Below are 20,213 nucleotides of genomic sequence, written 5' to 3' on the forward strand. Positions count from 1 at the left end.
CACCAGTGGCCTGCGAACCTCTGGCTAAAACCCAATGATACAGAAAATCAAAAAAATTAAATGAGACTAACATACAGTCACTGTGCCATCACCCCTTGTCCACTCTGTCCCCTCCTCAGATCTTCCTCCTCAAGCATATTTTTGGTGGTAGTTGTACTGTAAGTCTTTGGGGACAAGGTCTAAAGGTCCTGATACAGTCTCTACATGAGTGCCTGTTACAAGCCCCTATCTTGTTTGTTCTTAGAAAATGTCAGTTGTTACCTGCTCCAGTGGCTCAGTCTGTTACAGCTCATGATCTTACTATCAGCCACCCATGCATTTAGCACACTGTGCTCCCAACCCAACTGCAACATGGGCAGACAGAAAATCATCCATCAGTCTCAATTTGGAAGCAGGGAGAAACTTCCCTACCCCTAGCAGTGCCACAAAGTCACAGAAGAAGTGACCTCTGGAGGTCTCTAGTCTAATATTCTGCTCAAAGCAGACCTAATGTCAATGTTATACGAGGTTTTTCAAGACACATGCAACTTTCACGTAGAAATCACATCACACATCCATTCTTAATAGATTTTAGTTATAAGATAGTTAAAGGGGGCTGAGTCTTTTCTGCAGGCTCAGATGTTGACATGAATGCTTCATGAGGACTACCTTTCCTCTTTAGGAACTGATTTCCTCACAGTTTGTCTTACCTACAGATTTTGTTCGTGGAATTCCTTTGCGCAGTGAAACATGGGGCTTCTCAGCTCCTGAAAGGACGCCTGAATGTGCTGCCATACCCTGGCGTTCAAAGAGTGACTGCGAAAGGAAAAAAGAAAAGGAAATTTCCATTCTTGACATCCGTGAGAATCAGCTGAAAGGAAACAATACTTTACCACAGTCCGCCTGATTCTTCTAACTCTGGATGAAGCTGGGGTCAGTGAGTTTGCATGTCAGACCCTGTCCCTGCAGTGCAGCATTTGCAAGTAGGCTCTTACACAGTCTAACAGAAGGAAGGCTTCCCTGGGAAGAAGTACTGACTCCACAGTTTACCATAATCCCCTTCTTTGCTCCTCCCTTCAARAATCTGTCTTCAATGTTTCTGCATCCAGAATGTCTCCAGAATTTGTGCCATTAGTCCTTTAAAGGATAAATCCTTCCTCTTTCTCTCCTACTTGCCTGCTTTCCCCTTGCTGGTTCTTGAGCATTTTGTGACCATGGTGTGATAATACATAGGACCTCCATGGATTTYGGACTGCTCCATCAAGGACTGGTGGCAGTGAATCCAGACAAAACAGCCTTCCTTGTGTGCGAAGGCTTCAGACAGGCCAATCTCTGCTCAGAATATCTTGTCCCATTTTATCTCCTGTTCCATAAGCTGCCTCCCACTGCCTGCAGTGTGCTTTCAGAATTCAGACTAACCTGGAGCTTGCATCCTCACTCCTCCTCCATCCCTGTTTCCCCTCATAGACTACATTTTTCTCTTCTATGGTGCCTTCTAATAGCCAGGTTCACATCCTGAAAATGTCAGCCAGACTAACCTCTCTGACTAAGCTTTTCACCTTCTTTCAGATATTTTCTTATATCTTTCCTGTCATCAACCTCATATTTGTGAACAAGTGCCCAAAAGCCTGAGTCAGCTCTTCCACCTCCTGTCTGGACCCCTGCTCTCTCTGCCYCTCTGTCTTCACCGAGATGCTCTGTTTTCCACTCCACCTTGTGAAAACACTTCCTAATCCAAGTCTTTTGCTGCCTGCATTCAGCATATGACCCAGTACTTTGTGCCCTTGYACCAGTCCCTTCCCTCTCCCACCGTAAGCCCTCCTGTCTCACACTGATTTCTGCTGGCGTGATGCGCCGGCTTGTTGGTCGCTGCTTCACAGTGGCTGCCCTAGAATCTGCTTCGACAATGTCTGCTCTCAGCGAAGGTTCAGCTGCTGCCAAAATCTCATCCAGTTTCTCTGAAAATCCAAATATAAAAGCAAACCAGTTAGCAAGGGCCATTGTACCAAGGCAGATCCCTAGGACAAGCCCATTCTGTTTTGTGTGGTTAAGTAGTGAACAAATTTCCACTTTTGGAGAATAGTTCATAGGCCTGTTGAAAACAGAGTTTTAGAAAGCTGCCATTCAGTCTTCTCCTACCCAACCAGCCCTGCAAACAAAGATTTCTTAAGCATTCACAGACCAGCCCACCCATCCACTATAAAAAAMCAAGCACTGACCTCACACAGATGAAGGAATTCCAGCTGTCAGCACGCACAGCATAAGCAGTGTCGTACTGCTGGACTACTTCACTCTCCCATCCCTACTGTATCTGTGCAGCTGAGGGAACTTTTATCATTTTAGCTAATGTCTGAGTAGTGCCTTTCCAATACTCAAATCTGGGAATCTGATTCTAGCTGCAGGGTTTTGAGGAACCCTATTTGTTTAGCTTAAAGGAGCAAATTTTTGCCTATACATATATATATTTTATATTAAGACTGAGAACAAATTTCCCCTAACTAGATTAATGAGGGAAAGGGAGCAGGGTGACTCCAGATGATGCGAAAACACAGATGTCACAGGGAACATAAGCTATATAGAACACTGCAGAAAAGAACTGCTCAAGAAACTCCATGGGAGTCAGTCAGTGTCCAGCAGCAGTTAGTAAAAAACTGGGATGTTTCCCTCCAAATGCACTAATAGGCCTAAATGGCCCTGACCRGATTCATTTGGGGCCTTCAAGCACACCCCCTGCCCAGGGGCCCTGCAGCTGCATTTATGCTCAGGGCTGAGGTTTTGGTCTCTAGAGTACGGGTTTGTGGTGCTATCACAGCCATGCCTATGCCTGGCCACAGATCCCGCTGATCTGGATTCCAAACTATGGTCTGACTTCCTGGCTTGACCTTGGCCTTACCTTGCCATTATGGACCTGCCTGGCAATCACCGGGCTGTGTCTGACCCTGATTACCTTCACCAGACCAGATCCTGACCTGACTTCACAGCCAGATCTCAGACCTGCCTCATCACTACAAACTTGCCTGATGATCTGAAATCTTGGTTGAACCTGACTACCACCCCCAGGTCTGCCCTGCTCAATTTGCACAGACACTGTGGGGCTGGGAACCAACTGGTACAGCCCCTGGCCTGTAGGCCATATCATACTTGGTCCTGGTTCCCCATCCTTTAAGCACAGCTGGCTCTTACTGCTCCCTAATCCCTGGTGAGGCCTCATCTCAAGTACTGTGTCCAGTTCTGGGCTCCCCAGGACAAGAGAGACATGGAGCTACTGGAGAGAGTCCAGCACAGGGCTACAAAGATGATCMGAGGGCTGGAGCACCTGCCCTAKGAGGAAMGGCTGCGAGAGCTGGSCCTCTTCAGCCTGGGGAAGAGAAGACTGAGAGGGGATCTGATCAATGTGTACAAGTACCTGAAGGGAGGGTGTCAAGGGGATGGGGACAAACTCTTTTCAGTTGCCCCATGTGACAGGACTAGAGGCAATGGGCAGAAATTGAAGCACAGGAAGTTCTGCCTGACCGTGAGGGGGAATTTCTTCCCTGTGAGAGTGACGGAGCACTGGMACAGTTTGCCCAGAGAGGCTGTGGAGTCTCCTTCTCTGGAGATATTCAAGGCCCGCCTGGATGCAACCCTAACATGCTCTAGCTGACCCTGCTGAGCGGGGAGGTTGRACTAGATGATCTCCAGAGGTCCCTTCCAACCTTACTGATTCTATGATTCTATGATTCAAAACTGCTGGTGGTGGGAGATAMGGCAGTGCTGGATGTGCCCTGAAAACCAGCGCCTTTCCAAGGATGGTCCATCCTAGTTCTGACTGTYCAAAGTCATGAGAGCTCTCCATCACACACTTGCAGACAGTCATCTTCAATGTCAAGACATTCCTAGTGATCTTCTGCTGATCACTCTGATGCAGGTGGCTTCTGCATTACCTCTGTGTCTGAAAGATCTGCTCTTTATAGAGGTGGTCTGGGGAGGTCATTCAAAGACCTTCTGCTTGTAAGCTCTGCTGGGCTTCTTCACTACTTTATCATTCTTATGGTGAAAGGGTTAGCCCCTCATATTCCCTAAAGCAGAAACAGAGTTTTGCTTCTGAGAAGATAAGAACTTGGATCACAACTCCAGGTTCACTCTCCTCTGTCCTGTGTTCACATTAGAGAAATGCAGTGCAATGTGTTGGGATGGAATGAGCCTTCCTGCTCTATTTAGGATTTTCCATTACTGGCTCTCAGCCCTGGCAAGAACATCTGTTTTTGTAATGTCCCTTACTTACTGTCCCCACTGACCCTGCATGGTGCATTTGTTGTATACAGTCATACTTGATTCAGCTTTTCCCCAGCTAGCTTGGGCACTGATAACAGGGCCTTCATGGTGTATGGCCCTCTTCACCTGCTGCCAGGACAACTGGTAGTCAAACTAGCTCTTCTCCAGATTACTCAGGTATGCCCTCGGAGCTGCCATCAAACTCTGACTAAAGAGCAGGTATGTCCTCAGGTTCTTCCTCAGTGTAGGACTGCTAGGAGAAACAGGACATCCTGCACAAAGGCAGAAGCAGAGGCAGCACTTGCATTTCTGAACATGGCAGAGTGTGTGGCTGCTATTTCATCTGACTGAATTCCAAAGTCTTGATTCAGGGGAAGGACTTTAAGTTTCCACAAAACATTCCTGTACAAGGTATATATATTTGCTGAGGAGCAAATGCAAAGCAAGCGCAATATGCTGGGGAAATCAGACCTTGAGATTCATTGTGCCTGGGCTGACAAACAGGAATTCCTGTCTGTGCACAATGTGACCCCACGGTGTTTTGCCTTTCTGCTGGCCTCTGCTAGAGATATATGTGGTGACTGCTCCCTCCTCCTGCTGCATTGGGAGGGAAGGTTAGCCCTGCTGACCTCTGACATTACTCAGGACTTTCTTTAGACTAAGCTTATTCATGACAACCAGGGGACAGCAACCTGGGCCAATTTATTGTGATGCATCATGACCTTTCTATGGTGAGGACTGGGATGCTTTCTGGGTGTTTGACAGGGAAGGGATGAGTCCCAGGATGTGCAGTTTCACTCACCCCCTTTTCTTCTCCGCATGGAGGCTTGGAATCAAGAAACAAAACACAAAACATGAATGGCATGCACAGTTCCTGCTTTCATTCCCAGCCTTATCCTTGCTATCTGCTGCTTCCCCACACACTCTCCTGCTTCCCAGCATGCTGACAGGACCAGGCTCTGACAGTATAGCACATGTCTCTCCCTGCAGTTGCCTCAGAGTGAGGCTCTCCGGATTAAGGTTCAGGCAGTGCTTGGTCCTGCCACAGGACTATTTCTCATATGTGACTGGGTAGCATCATATGCAGCCTCCTTAGCTTTATTGTCCTTCTGTAGGAATATGGTAGCATGTTCTGGCACTGCTCTCTGGCATGAACTGACACAGGCCAGGCCAGTTCCCCTCCATGCCCTGCAACTAGCCTGCATAGTTGGAACGAGAGCTGAGCTGACCCCAACACTTCTTTTTACTTGACTAGCAAAAGAGAATGATTATCAGGAAAGGTGTGGTATCAGAAGGAAGTAAGATCGTGAAGAAGCCTGGATGGCATTTAATGCTTGAATTATGGAGAAATCCTTGTAAAAGCTTTTAATCCCTCACTGCTCACTGAGAAGAGTCAGTAGTCTCACATACAAGTCTCTCAAAGACAGTCTCCAGTCAAAAGCCAGGACTGCAGGAGTACTCTGTTAGCATCTTATTAGGAATCTGCTTTTCTAGGCGCTTTAGTACAACATGTAGCCTAGAAAATTTTAAGATAGTACTAGGGGCACAAGAGGGACAGGCTAACACCTCTGTTCAAGGAGAAAGAGGCAGAGACCAGCCAATAAACTCCCCTTTATGGTGTTGCAGGTAGAAATACTCTTTCAGTACTACCATCTTTCCCTCAGAAAATGAGAAGGGAGGCAGACTAGGCTCTAAATCTGCATACCACTGAGTTGTGGGGATGCTGACCTGCAYTAAAACACTCCCTTCACAGTAAATGAAGGAAAGGATCAACCAGCAAGAGACAAAGTGAAAGAAGAACAGTCCTCCATTTTCCCTACACCCTCTCCCTGCAGATGTATGATGGGACTGGCTATATATAAAACAGTCCCTGTTCCCCAAGATATGAAGTAGGAACTACTCTAAAACTTCCTGGAAAATACAGGCACTCAGAGCAATTGCTTTCTATAAATCCCTTTCCTAGGAGATAYGGGGCAGATGCTTGCTCGTAGTCCTCAAGGTAGAAGGGAGGCAGAATCTAAATACARAATTCTCAGTGAGACCTAGAGGAATCATCTTTAATATATTCTCCTGGCAGAGATATTTCTCTCTTTTCGTGACTTCTCTTTCCATGAGTTTGCACCCCTCCCCCTCATGCCCAACAGCTGTGCTTGTCAAAACACATGCAAATTGTGCACTATTCCTGCACATTTGTGCAGGCTGCAGTTTCCAAGGTGCAGGCTGTCCTATGGTGATATCCCATGTTCCACTCACAGGTTTGTGCACAGTTACTTGCAAGGCCAAGGTGCTATGGTTTGTGCGTCTGTCTCTCTGCAAAGGCATGCACATGAAGCATGCCAGTCTAGCTTGGGCCTGACATTCTGTAAAGATGGGCACATGCAGCTAAGGAAAATGTTCCCACAGAAAGCAACATGCTGCCTATCAATGCAAGCAGACACTTATCACGCTGATTAGAAACTGTTTTCAATACCAGTAACTGAAAGTAAAAATATGAACTGTGGTGCCTGCRCAGAATCTGCGCAAAGGGAAGAATAAGAAAGTAGAATAAACTGGTTATTCTAAATCCTCTCCTAATGGCTACCATTAAACATAGTACCTTTTCAGGCTTAGTGACAAAGGGTTTGGAAAAGTGGAGAACAGGATGGGGTGAAAAACAGGGCAGTGCACTTAGCATAAAATACATCACTTGATACAAACCCTTAAATACTAAGATTTCTCTCCCCTAGCCCATGTTTGAAAGCATAAGACTTAAACCTCAAGGTCTATTTCCTTCAGGAAACCTTGCAGAGTTGTAAAGCCTGGACATGTACACATTATGGTGATGGAAACACTGACCAAAAACAGAGCCGCAGCCCAAGCACGGCAGAGTGGAGTGAGAAAGGTCACAGACTTTATTTTATTGCCCTAAAAAAGATGAGTGGTGGGGTCAGCTGCTAGACTTCTGTCTCTCATGTGGTCTGCTCTCAGGCAAGACAAGAATCTGCCACACAGAGTGTTTCTGCCATGGTGAGCAAGCACATCTGTATGCATTACCACATTTTCACACAGCAAAGATATAAATACAAATAGCACAGGCAAGAGATAGGACAGCAGGCAGTGCTGAGAAAGGTTGCTTCTTTAGCTCTACCAATGCTCTAATTCTAGTCTTCTGGTATATTTGATTCCAGCCATGTGTCAGACCTAAACAGCCCATCTCAGAGCCAAATACATACGCATCAGAGCTGCAAGCCAGAGTTTGACTGTCCCAACAGGATGGGACAGTCAAAAAACAAAGGGCAAGGAGGTTCCTCATGCACCTTCTGGTGCCAGAACTTTAGATGATCCCTTGCAGGCTTTCAGCTAAACAGCCTCCCTGAGCCACAAAGCTAAGCTGGCATATTATGCCTCCACCGAGGCACCTTGTCAGCTGCCCTATGACCTTGGTAGTGCATAGGACACAATATGCTTCAAAACATGCCATTAATTCTATGCACAGAAACAAAGTGCAATCAGAGGACTGTGAGAACACTGACACCCATATGGCCCTGAGCAGGTCTGAGGCTATCCAGGAGCTCTGTGAGGAGATCAGAGCACTGGGTTGCTAGAATATACGGAAGAGTGAGGGGCTTCTTCACGGGATATCTGAAAGTAAGGACAGAGGGAGGGGGTGGAGAGGTTTTGAGAGAATATAGGAACACGTAGATGCAAGCTGGGATATCAAAGCATCTGGAAACGTGGGTAGGCTCTGTAGTGACAGCAGAACGTGTGAGCATGTGTGCATATGCATGTGTGTGTAAGGGGGCAGGGGAGGGGGAGTTCATGGGGATGCCAGCTTATCTGGCAGCATGTGGTATCTGCCTAGAGGTACAGGAAAATAAAAACAATGGGCTGATAAGACTGAGAGAGGAGCAGGGTGCCTGGAGGAACACAGGCATGAGGGACACCAGCCTCTTCACAGGCAGTCACAGAAGGACTCAGTTTCCCTTCCCCAGTCTCTCTCTGAGAAGGTGACAATGAAAAGGTGGATTGACTCTACCATGATCTACTCCCTGAGTCTGTGCTGCTGACAGTGACTCCCAGTCCCCTGCACCCCCCACACAGCTAAGCACAGCAGAAACTTCAGTAGAGAAGGTACAAACATCACCTTGAGCTCATATTCATGCACACCTTAGGAAAATGAATGCTGAGAGTGCTGCTTGCTTTCACCACAGCCCACACATGCTCATCATGCACTTCTGCATGCACACACATGCCCCCATGTTGTTTGCTTACCTAGTTCTTCCAGCTCGGCTGTCATGGACTTGGAACGCAGAGTCAGAGTGGTACTGGGAGCTCTCTTGGGAGGTGGTGGAGCTGAAAGGAAGAGAGACGGCATTTTGCATTTCTTGTCCAGGAACTTACGAGGAGTGGCCAGATGTAGATGCCACTTCTTCTCCACAGCCTGGATCTCCTCGTACTCGCGGGATGAGGAGTCGCACTGCTGCAGAATCTTATTGAGGCTGCGTGTAGAAGCAAACTTCTTCATTGTCTCGGTAGCTTAGTCCCAAGGGCATGAGGCAAGCGCCTGGCGCAGAAGGGCTGGTGGCTCCTACAAGGAAGTGCACACTGCCCAGGATCCCACAGCCCTCAGCAAAAGAGAGTCCAAGTCATGTCCCTGCGCTGCTCATGGGCCCCTGCAGCTACAGTAGATGCTACGGCTATGAAAGCCGCTTTCTCAAATTAAATCTGTCTCAGGCAGCTGGCTGCCTGCCTGTGGGACTCAGCAAACAGCTCTGATGGCTGCTTCCCCTCCACACACGCCATGGGTGGAGGGTAGGAGGGAGAAACAAGTCCAGGAGGCCTGATTTTCAGTCTCTCATTCCCGCCTCATCGGGGAGTGCATCCCTCAGTGAAACAGCCACCCACCCTCGTCTCTCTCGGTTCAGTCTGTATCCAGGACYGGACGAGGCTCCCGAGGCCCTAGCGAAGCTCTGGAGCTGGAAGTCTCTGAGCTGAGCAGATAAGACACATGGCTCATAAGGCAACGCCCGCAGGACGGGGGAGCGGCGCTACGGGGCAGGGCTGGCCAGAGGAGCTCCCTCGCCCGGCCTGCCGCTGGGTCTGCCGGAGAGACCTTCCATGCCATGAGCTCCGGGGAGCGGAGACCTGCTGAAGGCTTCTCCTCTTCACTTCGGGTGCCTCCTCCTCCCGCGCTGGAACAATACGGGATTCAACGCTCAGGCGTTGCCATGGGAACCAGCGCTCCAGGCTGGTGCTGGAGCTGCCTGCATCAGACCCCAGCAGGGGCGGGTTCGGGCAGAGAACGCCAGCCCCACACAGGCCTCCATCACGGGCCGGAAGGAAAGGCGACCCCGGCTCCGGCTCCGGAGGGAGCGGGCCGGCCCCCGCCCGCGGCCGCGCTCGGCCTCTGCGCTGGGAAGAGCGCCCGTGCGGTCCTCGGGCCAAGTGGCCGCGGTCGGAGGCACGAGCTCTGCCGCGGGCAGCTACATCGCAGGGGGCTCAGGGCTGGAAGCACCAGGAGAAGCGGAGAGCGGCACCCACAGCAGTCCCAGCGCCGGCTGCTGCGCCTCGGTCTTCCCCACGGCTCGTGCTTTTGTGCGGTGACAGTATAATTACAGCGCTTACTGTCAGCACGCAGCACTGTCTCCCTCCCCCTCTCCTCGCGTGCTGCTTTTGGAGCGCCCCAACCTCCATCCCTCAGTGCCTGGCTCCCAGCCACACTCCTCTCCTCAGGAAAGCGCTCCTGCCCCGCCGGCTCCCTCCCCCACAGCCGAGGGCAGCCGCCGGCCGAGCACCCCTGYGCCCTGCAGCTGGTTGCCCTGGATGTGGCCCTACCCCGCGGCACAGCTAGCTATGCTGGGGACGTGCCCTTACCATCGTCCGCAGCTGGCTGCCTCCATACGTGCCCCTGTCCTGCACACAGAGCTAGTCATGGGATGTGCCTTTACGGYCCACAGCTGCCTGCAGGCAGATGTGCCTCCACTCTGCACAGCTGGCTGCCCTCAGGATGTGCCCTTAGCCTGCACGGCTGGTGCCCCGAGAYGTGCCCTGGCCTGTACAGCTAGTTATGTTTGGGATGTGACCCTGCCCTGCACAGCTGGCTGACCCTAGATTTGTCCCTACCCCACACAGCTGGCTACAACTGAGATGTGCTCCTGCTTTCCACGGCTGGTTGCCCCCGATGTGCCTCCACCTGGTGTAGCTGGCTGCCCTGGGATGTGTCCCTGCCTCCACTGCTGGCTTCCCCAGGTGTGCCACCACCCTGCACAGCTGGCTACCCTGGCGATGTGCCCTTATCCTCCTCAGCTGGCTGCCCTTGGATGTTCCTCTCCATTGCTCAGCTGGCTGCCCTGCCGTGCACAGCTCTCTACTCCCATTGCCAAAGTCTGCTCTGTCCCTGCWGGCCATGAGCAGAGCAGCCCATGACCAGACTGCACCTCAGGCCCAGCCTCTAACAGAGGTTCTCGGCTCTGCTCCAGGGCACAGTGGACCATGGGGCATAGGCTCCAAAGTCCGCATGGGCAGTTCCAGGTTGGGCTATGCCCCCAGGAGCCTGCCAGCTCATGGGGCAGCTCCTACTCAGGGCAACTCCACAAGTGGAGACAGACTCCACCCTGAAACTCCCCACATCCCTATGAGGGCTGTTCTCCACGCTGATACTCCCCACAATGCCTAACACCCCCACAGGGACTTCTCTTCACCCCCAGAGTCCCTCTGCAGATCATTCACCACTCTGACACCCTCACACTCTCAGAGGGCCAATTTTCCACCATGACACCTCCCAAACCTCTGTGGGTGCTGTTCTTCATCATGACACTCCCCACATCCTCATGAGGGTAGTTTTCCACCACAATACCTCCTGCATCCCTGTGGGAGAGCTCTCCATCATGACACTTCCTGCACCAGCAGAGGCATTCTCCCTCATGACATCCCCTGCACCCCTGTGGGGCAGTTCTCCACCATGACCATATTTCCAGCAGCAGGAGCAGTTCTCCACCATGGTACACCCCCACTGCCAGCAGGAGCAGTTCTCCACCATGACACCTCCCCATATAAGCAGCAGGAGCAGTTCTCCACCATGGCACACCCCCCACTGACAGCAGGAGCAGTTCTCCACCACGACACACCCCATATACGCAGCAGCAGCAGTTCTCCATCATGATGCCCCCACGCCCACCCCAACAACTGCATTTTTCCACTACAACAACCCCTCACCCCCAGCAGGAGCAGTTCTCCACCATTACACCCCCCATATATGCAGCAGGAGCAGTTCTCCACCATGACATCCCCCCACCACCAGCAGGGGCAGTTCTCCATCATGACACTCCCTCCCCCTCCCAACTCCCAACAACAGCAATTTTTCCACCATGACAAGCCCTCACCCCCAGCAGGGGCAGTTCTCTACCATTACATCCCCTGTATGTGCAGCAGGAGCAGTTCTCCATTATGACACTCCCCTTTACTCCCAAACACAGCAATTTTCCACCATGACAACTACTCAAGCCCAGCAGGGGCAGTTCTCCACCAGGACACCCCCCTCAGGCTCCTAGCAGGTGCATGTTCTCCATCATGACTCCTCTTACCTTCCAAAACAGCATTTTTCACCAATGACAATCCCTCACCCGCAGACATCCCTCAAAGCAGAGGGAGTCTCTGCTCCCTGAAGTCCCTTTGCTCCTAGGACAGACTGTCTGATGGCTGTATGGGTCACTACCTAGACTGTAGGTGCCAGAAGCAACTCTGCTCCTGAGGAGGAGCCAACTCTGAGCTTCACTGAAAGGAAACAACACCAGAGTGAGAACAGTGCTGTTGGTGCCCTGTGGCCTGGTGCTGAAAGGGACTTTCAGGAGGCTTGGTAAGCAGCCCTTGACTGTGCCCAGCTTCCCCGGCAGCAGCTGCAATGCTCTGACTCAGCCTCCCCACCTAAAGACCATCCTGACTGCATCACTCCCTAGTTACATCCCTGCTACAATGCACATCTTGGTTTCAGCACAGTTCATTGGTGCTACACACTCAGGAATTTTCATACCCACAGTAAAGGGTGGCTCCACTTTAAGGGGTGAGCACCAAGCAGGTATTCTGCACACAGYGTCCTCCTCTCTCAGCAGCTACAGCTCAGCAGCCTTCTCAGCTGTCTTCACTATACATCTTGTACACTGTGCAGACTTATCCCGACAGGCCCCATGCTTCTGCATGTCTGCTTACATTTAAGCCATGCAAATCCCACTATTCAGAATACCAGGAAACTCTACACCTACCCTTTTTCCGAACAACTTCTTCTGATTCTGGCTTGCGGCTGACGGAAACAACCTTCATCACCAGGTGATTCCCCCCTTGCCGGATCAATGAGACCACCTGCTTGTGCCCCACCTTCACCACGTTCACACCATTCACCTAGGACACAAACAGAAACAGACCAGTATAAATACTGCCTATGACAAAGAAAACAGGCAGAAAGCAATACTGCCTGATGACAAGACCCAAACCAGATGATTTTGCATCTCTGCAAATCTTTTTATGCTCCATCACAGCACATTTTCATATTTAAACTATCATAATAGGTGAGATGTCACCTATTTGTGACCTCAACCTTCTGAAGAAGCTGAGAGAGCTGCAACAGGCCAGCAGGAACCAGCATGCACCAAGGCTACCACTAGGTAGCAAGAACTGAACTTCCACCTTTCTACTGGGCTGTCAAGACAGATCACTAGAAATTGGACATTTCCAAGGTTCCCGGGTTTGCAAGTCTTGGGCTGTGTCCCAGGCCTACAAGACACACTGGAAATGCACTTGCATCAGTGTAGAACAGAGGTGGGATACAGGGCCCCTCACATGGAACAATTCACCTGCCCTGACTTCAACAGTAACAATACATATTTCGCAGATGGAGAAACTTATCTGGGCAAYCCTCTAGCTGTCAGCAAGTCGATCAAATCTTTCCAGCAGTCTAAAGGAGACGTACTGGAAGCTCACTCATGTCACTGGTTTTAATGCTAGTGTAATATATCAGCTTCTTAGATATTAAGCAGTTGGTTGTGACACCAGACTAGATAATAAGACAGGAAAATAATAAATAAATAAAAATGAAGTCTCACTATTTAGACACTTAGCAAGTAGCAATGAACACAGCGTTCACCACTGTGCATTAACAGAATGGAACCTCACTCTGGCAACTGAGGTTTAGGTGATCAGGATGAGAATGCCAAAGTTTAGATTGTCCACAACTGGAAAAACTGGCCTTGCTTTTTGTGATTTAGTTACCCAATCTGTAAAAAAAAAAAAAAAAAAAGGCTGACCTGCACACTTTGGCATTCATTTGTTACACTTCTTGTATATTCCAGGGCTGCTGTTGCTGTAGACCTTAGATTATTAATGGCAGCAGATAAGAAATGTGATTATCTATGGGCAACACTACTAATGTGACTGCACTCGGAAGTTAAGTAACGACAGGATTTAGGTTGTCCATGCAACATTAATTTTGTCACCCTAAATTTAAAGACCAGAAGCATTCTATTCTCTCTTGCATACCACAGACTTTTGTATTTCACTCATTTATGCCTCTCGTCAGCCCCACAAAAACCCAAGATATCAGGAGATGGAGAATTTAGTCCTTCCCCTGAATGTTGGTTCCAAATGTTTAGCAATTCCCACTGCTTAAAAAAAAAAAAMTCTTCCTATTTTAAACTAGCAAGAAGTCGATTTTCTGTCACTAGTTCTCACCATACCCTTCTTCACTGCACAGTCCCACCCTCCTTACTAATAGAACCACCCTCTGCACTACAGAGCACATATACTGTGATCAATGTATTCCTACTGTACTATACAACACATTGAAATGTAGAATGCCCAGGATGTTGGAAACCTTGACAATGCAAGAATACTTCTTTTCTATTTGTTTCAAATACAGCTGGAGAAGTTTTGTCGTAGAGTGAATAAAGTCTAAGGTGTATTAATTAATACTAATTCAATCTACAAGGTAGATTGAACTGTTGTTTAAATAATTAAAAATATGTGGGTTATTATAACATTCGCAATTTGTAAGCAGTAGTGCTGTTTCCTACGAAATAGCATAAAAATATAAAAATGAAAAAAGGCATTGAATTAAATTCTGAAATGGAAAATCAGCATTTTTTAAGATACAATGCTTTTAAAATTATAATTTTATTTCAAATACTTCCCCCATTCAGTTTTCATGAAAATACATATTTTCCTCAGAACATTTGATTGTGATGAAATTACCAGTGTACTCTAGTTAAATCACCTCTTAATCTTCTTTTTTGATGAGCTGTATTGAACGATTGAAGCACAGTTATACTGTATTTTCTCCTGATCTCAAAACACTCCAGTGGTTCTTTGCAAGTTCTTTAATTTCTTAAAATACATTTAAACAGCAGACATCAGGGCTGCATGGAGTATTCCTGTACTGATCTCGTTTTTTTGTCTAGCTTCTTTCATCACAGGATGTTATTTGTACTTTTGCCACACCACTCAGTGAGTACTCATAGTGTTCATAATCCTACAGTCATTTTCAGAGTTATCGTTTTCCTGGTTACTGACTCCCATCCTGTGCCTTTGCCTTGCAATGCTTTTTCCTAGATGCAGAACTACATGTGTTCTTCGTTCTTTGCAGTTTGCCCTGCTAAGTGGTTCAGTTCTCTCTGCAGATCTGCTCCACTCCCTCATTACCAACAATTTAGACTTTAGGTCATCAGTAAATTTAATTTGCAGTGATTTCAGGTTTATTTCAGAACATGTATGAAAATACTAAAAAGCATCAGGTCTTAAACTAAATCCTAGACAGACCATCTAGAAACAGCTAGCAAGTGATGCTTCCTCATCGACAATTACTTGTCAAGACCTGTCATTTAGCAAATTTATGAACGATTTAACATGTGCTCCACTGATTTTGTTAACCACTAATTTTGTGATGGAAATGTTACACAGCAGTAAACAGCAGCCTTACAAAAAATCTATTACATCTGAACAGTTACCTTTAGCAAACAAATCTGTCACCTTAAAGAATGAAATAAATTTTGTTTTTTGAGACTTTCTGGTCTACAGCTGACTACAATACCAGTTTCTCCATTTTTTCCCCATAATTATAACAGCATCACAGGTCTAAAATTAACTGGATCATCCTTCTTGCCCCTTCTGAACATTAGCACTCTGCTAGTCTTTTGGCATTTCCCCAGTATTATAAAATTTTAAAAATGAAACAACATAGAAAATTACCACCTGGAAGATGCTGACAGCCTCAGTTACTAATGGATTGAAAAGTATTTCATCATCTGCATGTGATRCATGCTTATCACCCTGCTCCCTTCCAAATAAAGAACAGAAATATTGATAGAATACGCCTATGCTTTCTGTTTCATTTTTAATCATCTGAACATGTCCACCCAAATGGGCAGCAGTTTGGATTTTTTAGGTTATGAGAATACAGACAGAAGCAAGAATGAGTTTTAATTCTGAGGGCTGAAAAGGTGAGATTTTTCTCCCCCTTCTCCATCCTGCTGCAGCACTTCTGGCAAAAGCCAGTGTGCGATCTCAAGGGGAGCATTAGCTACTGGCACTGCTTGGCAGAAGCAGTTTGGTTCAGACCTGAGCATTCATATTCTGTTAGTATTTTAGCAGATCGTTGAAGTTTTTGCTGACAGCTCAAGTGACAGATGGAAAATCTTGATTTTTCAATTGTTTATAACTCAGTAAGATCCAGGATGAAGAAAAGGTATTAATGTGGTTAGAGAGCCTCCTGCCCAATGTCTCAAATGTGATCATATACGAACAACTCCTAGAAAAAGCTGCAAGAAACCAAGTAGTAGACAGCATTAGGCAATTTTTTTCTGCTGTTGGGCATTTGTTGTCTGTCAAAAGTATGAAAAAGCAGTAGTAGAAGAGATCAACATTAGCTTTATTAAGCATGCTACAGAACCAGCCATGAAAGACAAGGAGAAATAAGACATTCAGCAGTAAGTGTATAGATTCTCAGTGCCAGGCTTACCTGGGGAAGCTGAAAAACTGACTTGACTCTGGCTCTCTCAAACACATTTGGCCAGAAGAATGTCAGCCCAAAGACCAAACTGGCCAGAAATGTGCCAGAGCTGGGCTAGGTTACAAAATCTGCAAAGAAAATCTTATCATCGGGTTCTGGAATGTGACAACAACTTGGCCTATGGAAAAATAACAAGTCTGCTGCTGATGTGTTGTCTCCTTCTCTAGAGATATTCAGAGTCTGCCTGGATCCAACCCTGTCTAACATGCCCTAGGTGACCCTGCTGAGCAGAGAGGTTGGACTAGATGATCTCCAGAGGTCCCTTCCAACCTTACTGATTCTATGATTCTATGACCAAAACAGAGGGAACGGTACTCTAAAGGTCTTCCAGATGACAACCTCAAAGTATCTGTCATATTTTGCCAAGCCATATGTGAGAGATGGAATAAAAATAAGCAGGTGCTCAAAAATCAGGAAACTGCAACTCAACCTGACCAGCAACAATCACGTCTTGTAGAAAGCAGGTGAGAAAGCAATCAAGAGGCTAACACAAAATAGAAGGTCAATAATGAATGCTATAGAGCAAAGCTAATCACAGAGGAAATTAGTCAGACAGTTGCATGTATGCTGCAGAGACGTCTGGAAAAAAGAAAATATTTCTAAACAATATGAAGTCCTGATTCACATCCGATCATTGGTGACACCCAAGAAGATGAAGCACTAGACTCTGCAACTGTGAAGTTTTTTCATTAAACACTCATCTGAGTAAAGTTCTTCTAATGGTTCATCTTGAAAATTTCAAAATACAAAGGGAAGAACATATTGGAGAAACAGGTTATCTCACAGTTGGACACAAATGCTTGGAGAGGATGCCCAACTGTTAGAGATCATGATTGTGGCCTGGAAGAAGGCAACAAATTAAGAATAAAACATGCAGAAAGCAGGTGCAGAGCATAAAAGAGCATACATACAGATCTGAAGATACTGTGTCAAAGTCTATGGTTGATATAAACTCTTCTGAACAGCCAAGTGATGTATCAGTGCTGATGAAATGCAGGAGGACTCCTCAGACTGAGTTCATGGGCAAAGGTGGCAAATGAGCATCCACATAAATAAATGCAAAGTAATGTTTCTAGGGAGAAGTCATCTAAACAATGCTACATGATGCTAAACATGCAACTGGCATTCCAGAAAGATCTTGGAGTCAGTACTGACAGCTCTCAAAATCACGGACCCAGTGTGCAGCAGTAGTCAGAAAAGCCAAAAAAAATGTATCCCCAGAGAGGAGATAGAAAGCAAAATGAACAACATCATTTGGGACTATGTTGATCCTGTATGCACACACCTTCAATGCCGCATGCAGGTCTGGTCTCAGCATCTCAGGGAGAAAGCCGTGGAGTTAGAAAAGGTCCTAAGAAGCACAGCTAACACTATCACAGGCATGGAGCATCTGCCTACGAGGAGAGACTGAGAAGGCTGGGACTCTCCAGTTTGGAGAGGGACACAGCCAAGTACTAGGTGGAGGGGGCACTCAATGAACTAAAAGTGGCAGATCAGATTACAACAGACAAAAGCAAGTACTTCTTCATGCAACAGCTAGTGAACTTCTGCAGCCTGCTGTCATCGGAATCTGTGGAGGCAGACAGTACTGGCAGATTCAAAAAGAGATCAGATGCATTCTTGGACAGCAGGTCCATACACAGATACTAAGAGTACTCAGCACAGTCATTCCTGCTAATGCCCCCAATACTATGACTCTAGATGCTGGAGGTTACAAGGAGAATGGACCACTCAAAGTGGCCAGGCAAATGCGCTCTTCAAACAGTATCTCCTAACGCTGCTGCCAGAGGCATGAGAATAGGCTAATGGACGATCAGTCTGGCCCAGTGGGGCATTTCATACATTGTCTGACCCCTCCCAGCAGTTGATAAGGATATGAAATTTTAGTAGTCTGTCAGATCAGAAAATGTCTCCACTGTCCTGACTGTCCCTATAGCTTTTCTCTGCTCCTATGCCTCTCTGAATTCATCTCCCTTGAACATAAGTGTACAGGGTAGGGTATTACTCCAGATGAACTCTTACACGCCTGGTGTAAKAGTACTAATCCTTCCTTGTGATCACCCAATCAACACCYACAATGGAAAAAGGCTCAGAAGAGACAGACAAAGTCTATATGCTCATGAAGCTCTGGGAAGAATCAATGGAGTGAMTAACTATAGCTGTTGACCAGCATGGGTGAGGCAGAGTATATACRTTGATCAGCCTAACATAAGAGCATAAAAAATGAACAGTAACATAAAGAACTTCATAGACAGCAATGGGCTTGAGTTGATTTCAACCCATACACTCCTTTCTAGARACAGGGGAGGTCCAGTATCGTGATGGTGAACATATTACAGAGACTGATAATAACTTGCACTGTGATTCACCTGTATACTGCAACTGCTATACTCTGCTAATTTAATTTATACTTGCATTGTGATTTAAGTATGTTACTGTACCACTCTGCCAAATCAAAATCCTGTGTAACATCAAATAACTTCAAAAAAAAAATTTTTTGTATTAAACATTAAACCCTCCACATGTGGAATATCTAAAAAGTCAGAGAGAATTGCACTCTGTCTCTCTACAAGAAAAACTGCACAGATCAGTTGACAGATTTCACAGTTATTTGCAGATGACCTCAGAGTTGCTGTGCTCCAGATTTCTCCCCTGCCTGAAAATTCTGAAGATCTGAAGTTCAAGTTATTTATCTCCAGATGGAATTTACCATATATTTTAAAAGAGAGTATTCTTATTTGTCCGTTTCCTGTCTTTCCCCATTTAGTTACTTCTCTGTTCTTTTATATATTAATTTTGCTGATGTCCYGAATGCTTGTAACTCAGATAATGTATGGAACTGCTAAAGTGATTTCTGCCTACCAAGGCTCTCCCCTTCTGCTCCCTACAATGCTGTTGGCTGCCCAAGAACACACTTCTAACAGTGATCTCTTTTCCTTACTTTAATTTTTGTTCCTGATCTAGATGTATGGAAGCCTCTTCCCTCTTTGAGCAAATTATCTCCTCCGATGAGGATAACAGGTTTGCTAATTCTGTAAACTTAGGTGTAAGTATGTGCCAGCAGGAGGAGAGACTGGTACCTTTGGCAACAAGGTTTTGGTTTCTATGACCATGGGACATGGTTTGAAGATYAGCAACTGGTGGGAAGAGATGGGATTCACCTCACCAAGCGGGGCACATGTGTGTCTGCCCACCAGTTGGCCAGCCTGGTAAAGAGGGCTTTAAACTAGGTAGGAAGGGGGAAGGGGAGAGTCATAGAGAGAGAGGGTAGTCAACAAAACACAACTCAGGTTGGGGGGCCTCCAACGGGTGTATGTTGCTGGGGATGTGCATTTGGGACATGGCTACGGGGGACCCCTGTACACCCTTCCTGGGAAACCTGTATCCACAACTACCTCTCTGAAGTGCACGTACACCAATGTGCACAGCACGGGGAACAAACAGGAAGAACTGGAGATCTGTGTGCGATCACAGGGCCATGATCTCATTGCAGTCACGGAGACGTGGTGGGATAGCTCACATGACTGGAACGCTGTCATGGATGGCTATGTGCTTTTTAGGAAAGACAGGCCAAGAAGGCGAGGTAGTGGAGTTGCTCTTTATGTGAGAGAGCAACTGGAATGCATCGAGCTCTGCCTGGGGGTGGAGGAGAAGGAGGCAGTTGAGAGCTTATGGGTAAAGMTCAAAGGGCAGGCCAGCACAGGGGACACTGTTGTGGGTGTCTACTACAGTCCACCTGACCAGGAAGAGGAAGTCAATGAGGCCTTCTACAGACAGCTAGAAGTAGCCTCACAGTCACAGGCCCTGGTTCTCATGGGGGACTTCAACCACCCTGGCATCTGCTGGAGRGACTACACAGCAAGCCACAAGCAGTCCAGGAGGCTCCTGCAATGCATTGATGGTAACTTCTTGCCACAAATGGTGGAGGAGCCTACGAGGAAGGGTGTCC

General features: G+C 47.2%; 1 protein-coding gene across 1 annotated transcript in view; it reads right to left on the minus strand.

The window, feature by feature from the left end:
* The window catches only part of LOC146591093 (SH3 and multiple ankyrin repeat domains protein 3-like), a 184,340-nt gene that overhangs the window by 41,316 nt on the left and 122,811 nt on the right, over nucleotides 1-20,213 (minus strand). The window contains exons 7-10 of the mRNA XM_085313471.1: nucleotides 12,471-12,606; nucleotides 8,485-8,565; nucleotides 1,810-1,937; nucleotides 690-795 (exon numbers count right to left, since the gene is read on the minus strand). Of these exons, the coding sequence (XP_085169597.1) occupies nucleotides 690-795; nucleotides 1,810-1,937; nucleotides 8,485-8,565; nucleotides 12,471-12,606 (451 nt within the window). The remainder of the gene's footprint in view (nucleotides 1-689; nucleotides 796-1,809; nucleotides 1,938-8,484; nucleotides 8,566-12,470; nucleotides 12,607-20,213) is intronic.

This window comes from Rhea americana, unplaced genomic scaffold (assembly GCF_003343005.1).
Source record: "Rhea americana isolate MKP2758 unplaced genomic scaffold, rheAme1 scaffold_388, whole genome shotgun sequence".
NCBI lineage: Eukaryota > Metazoa > Chordata > Aves > Rheiformes > Rheidae > Rhea > Rhea americana.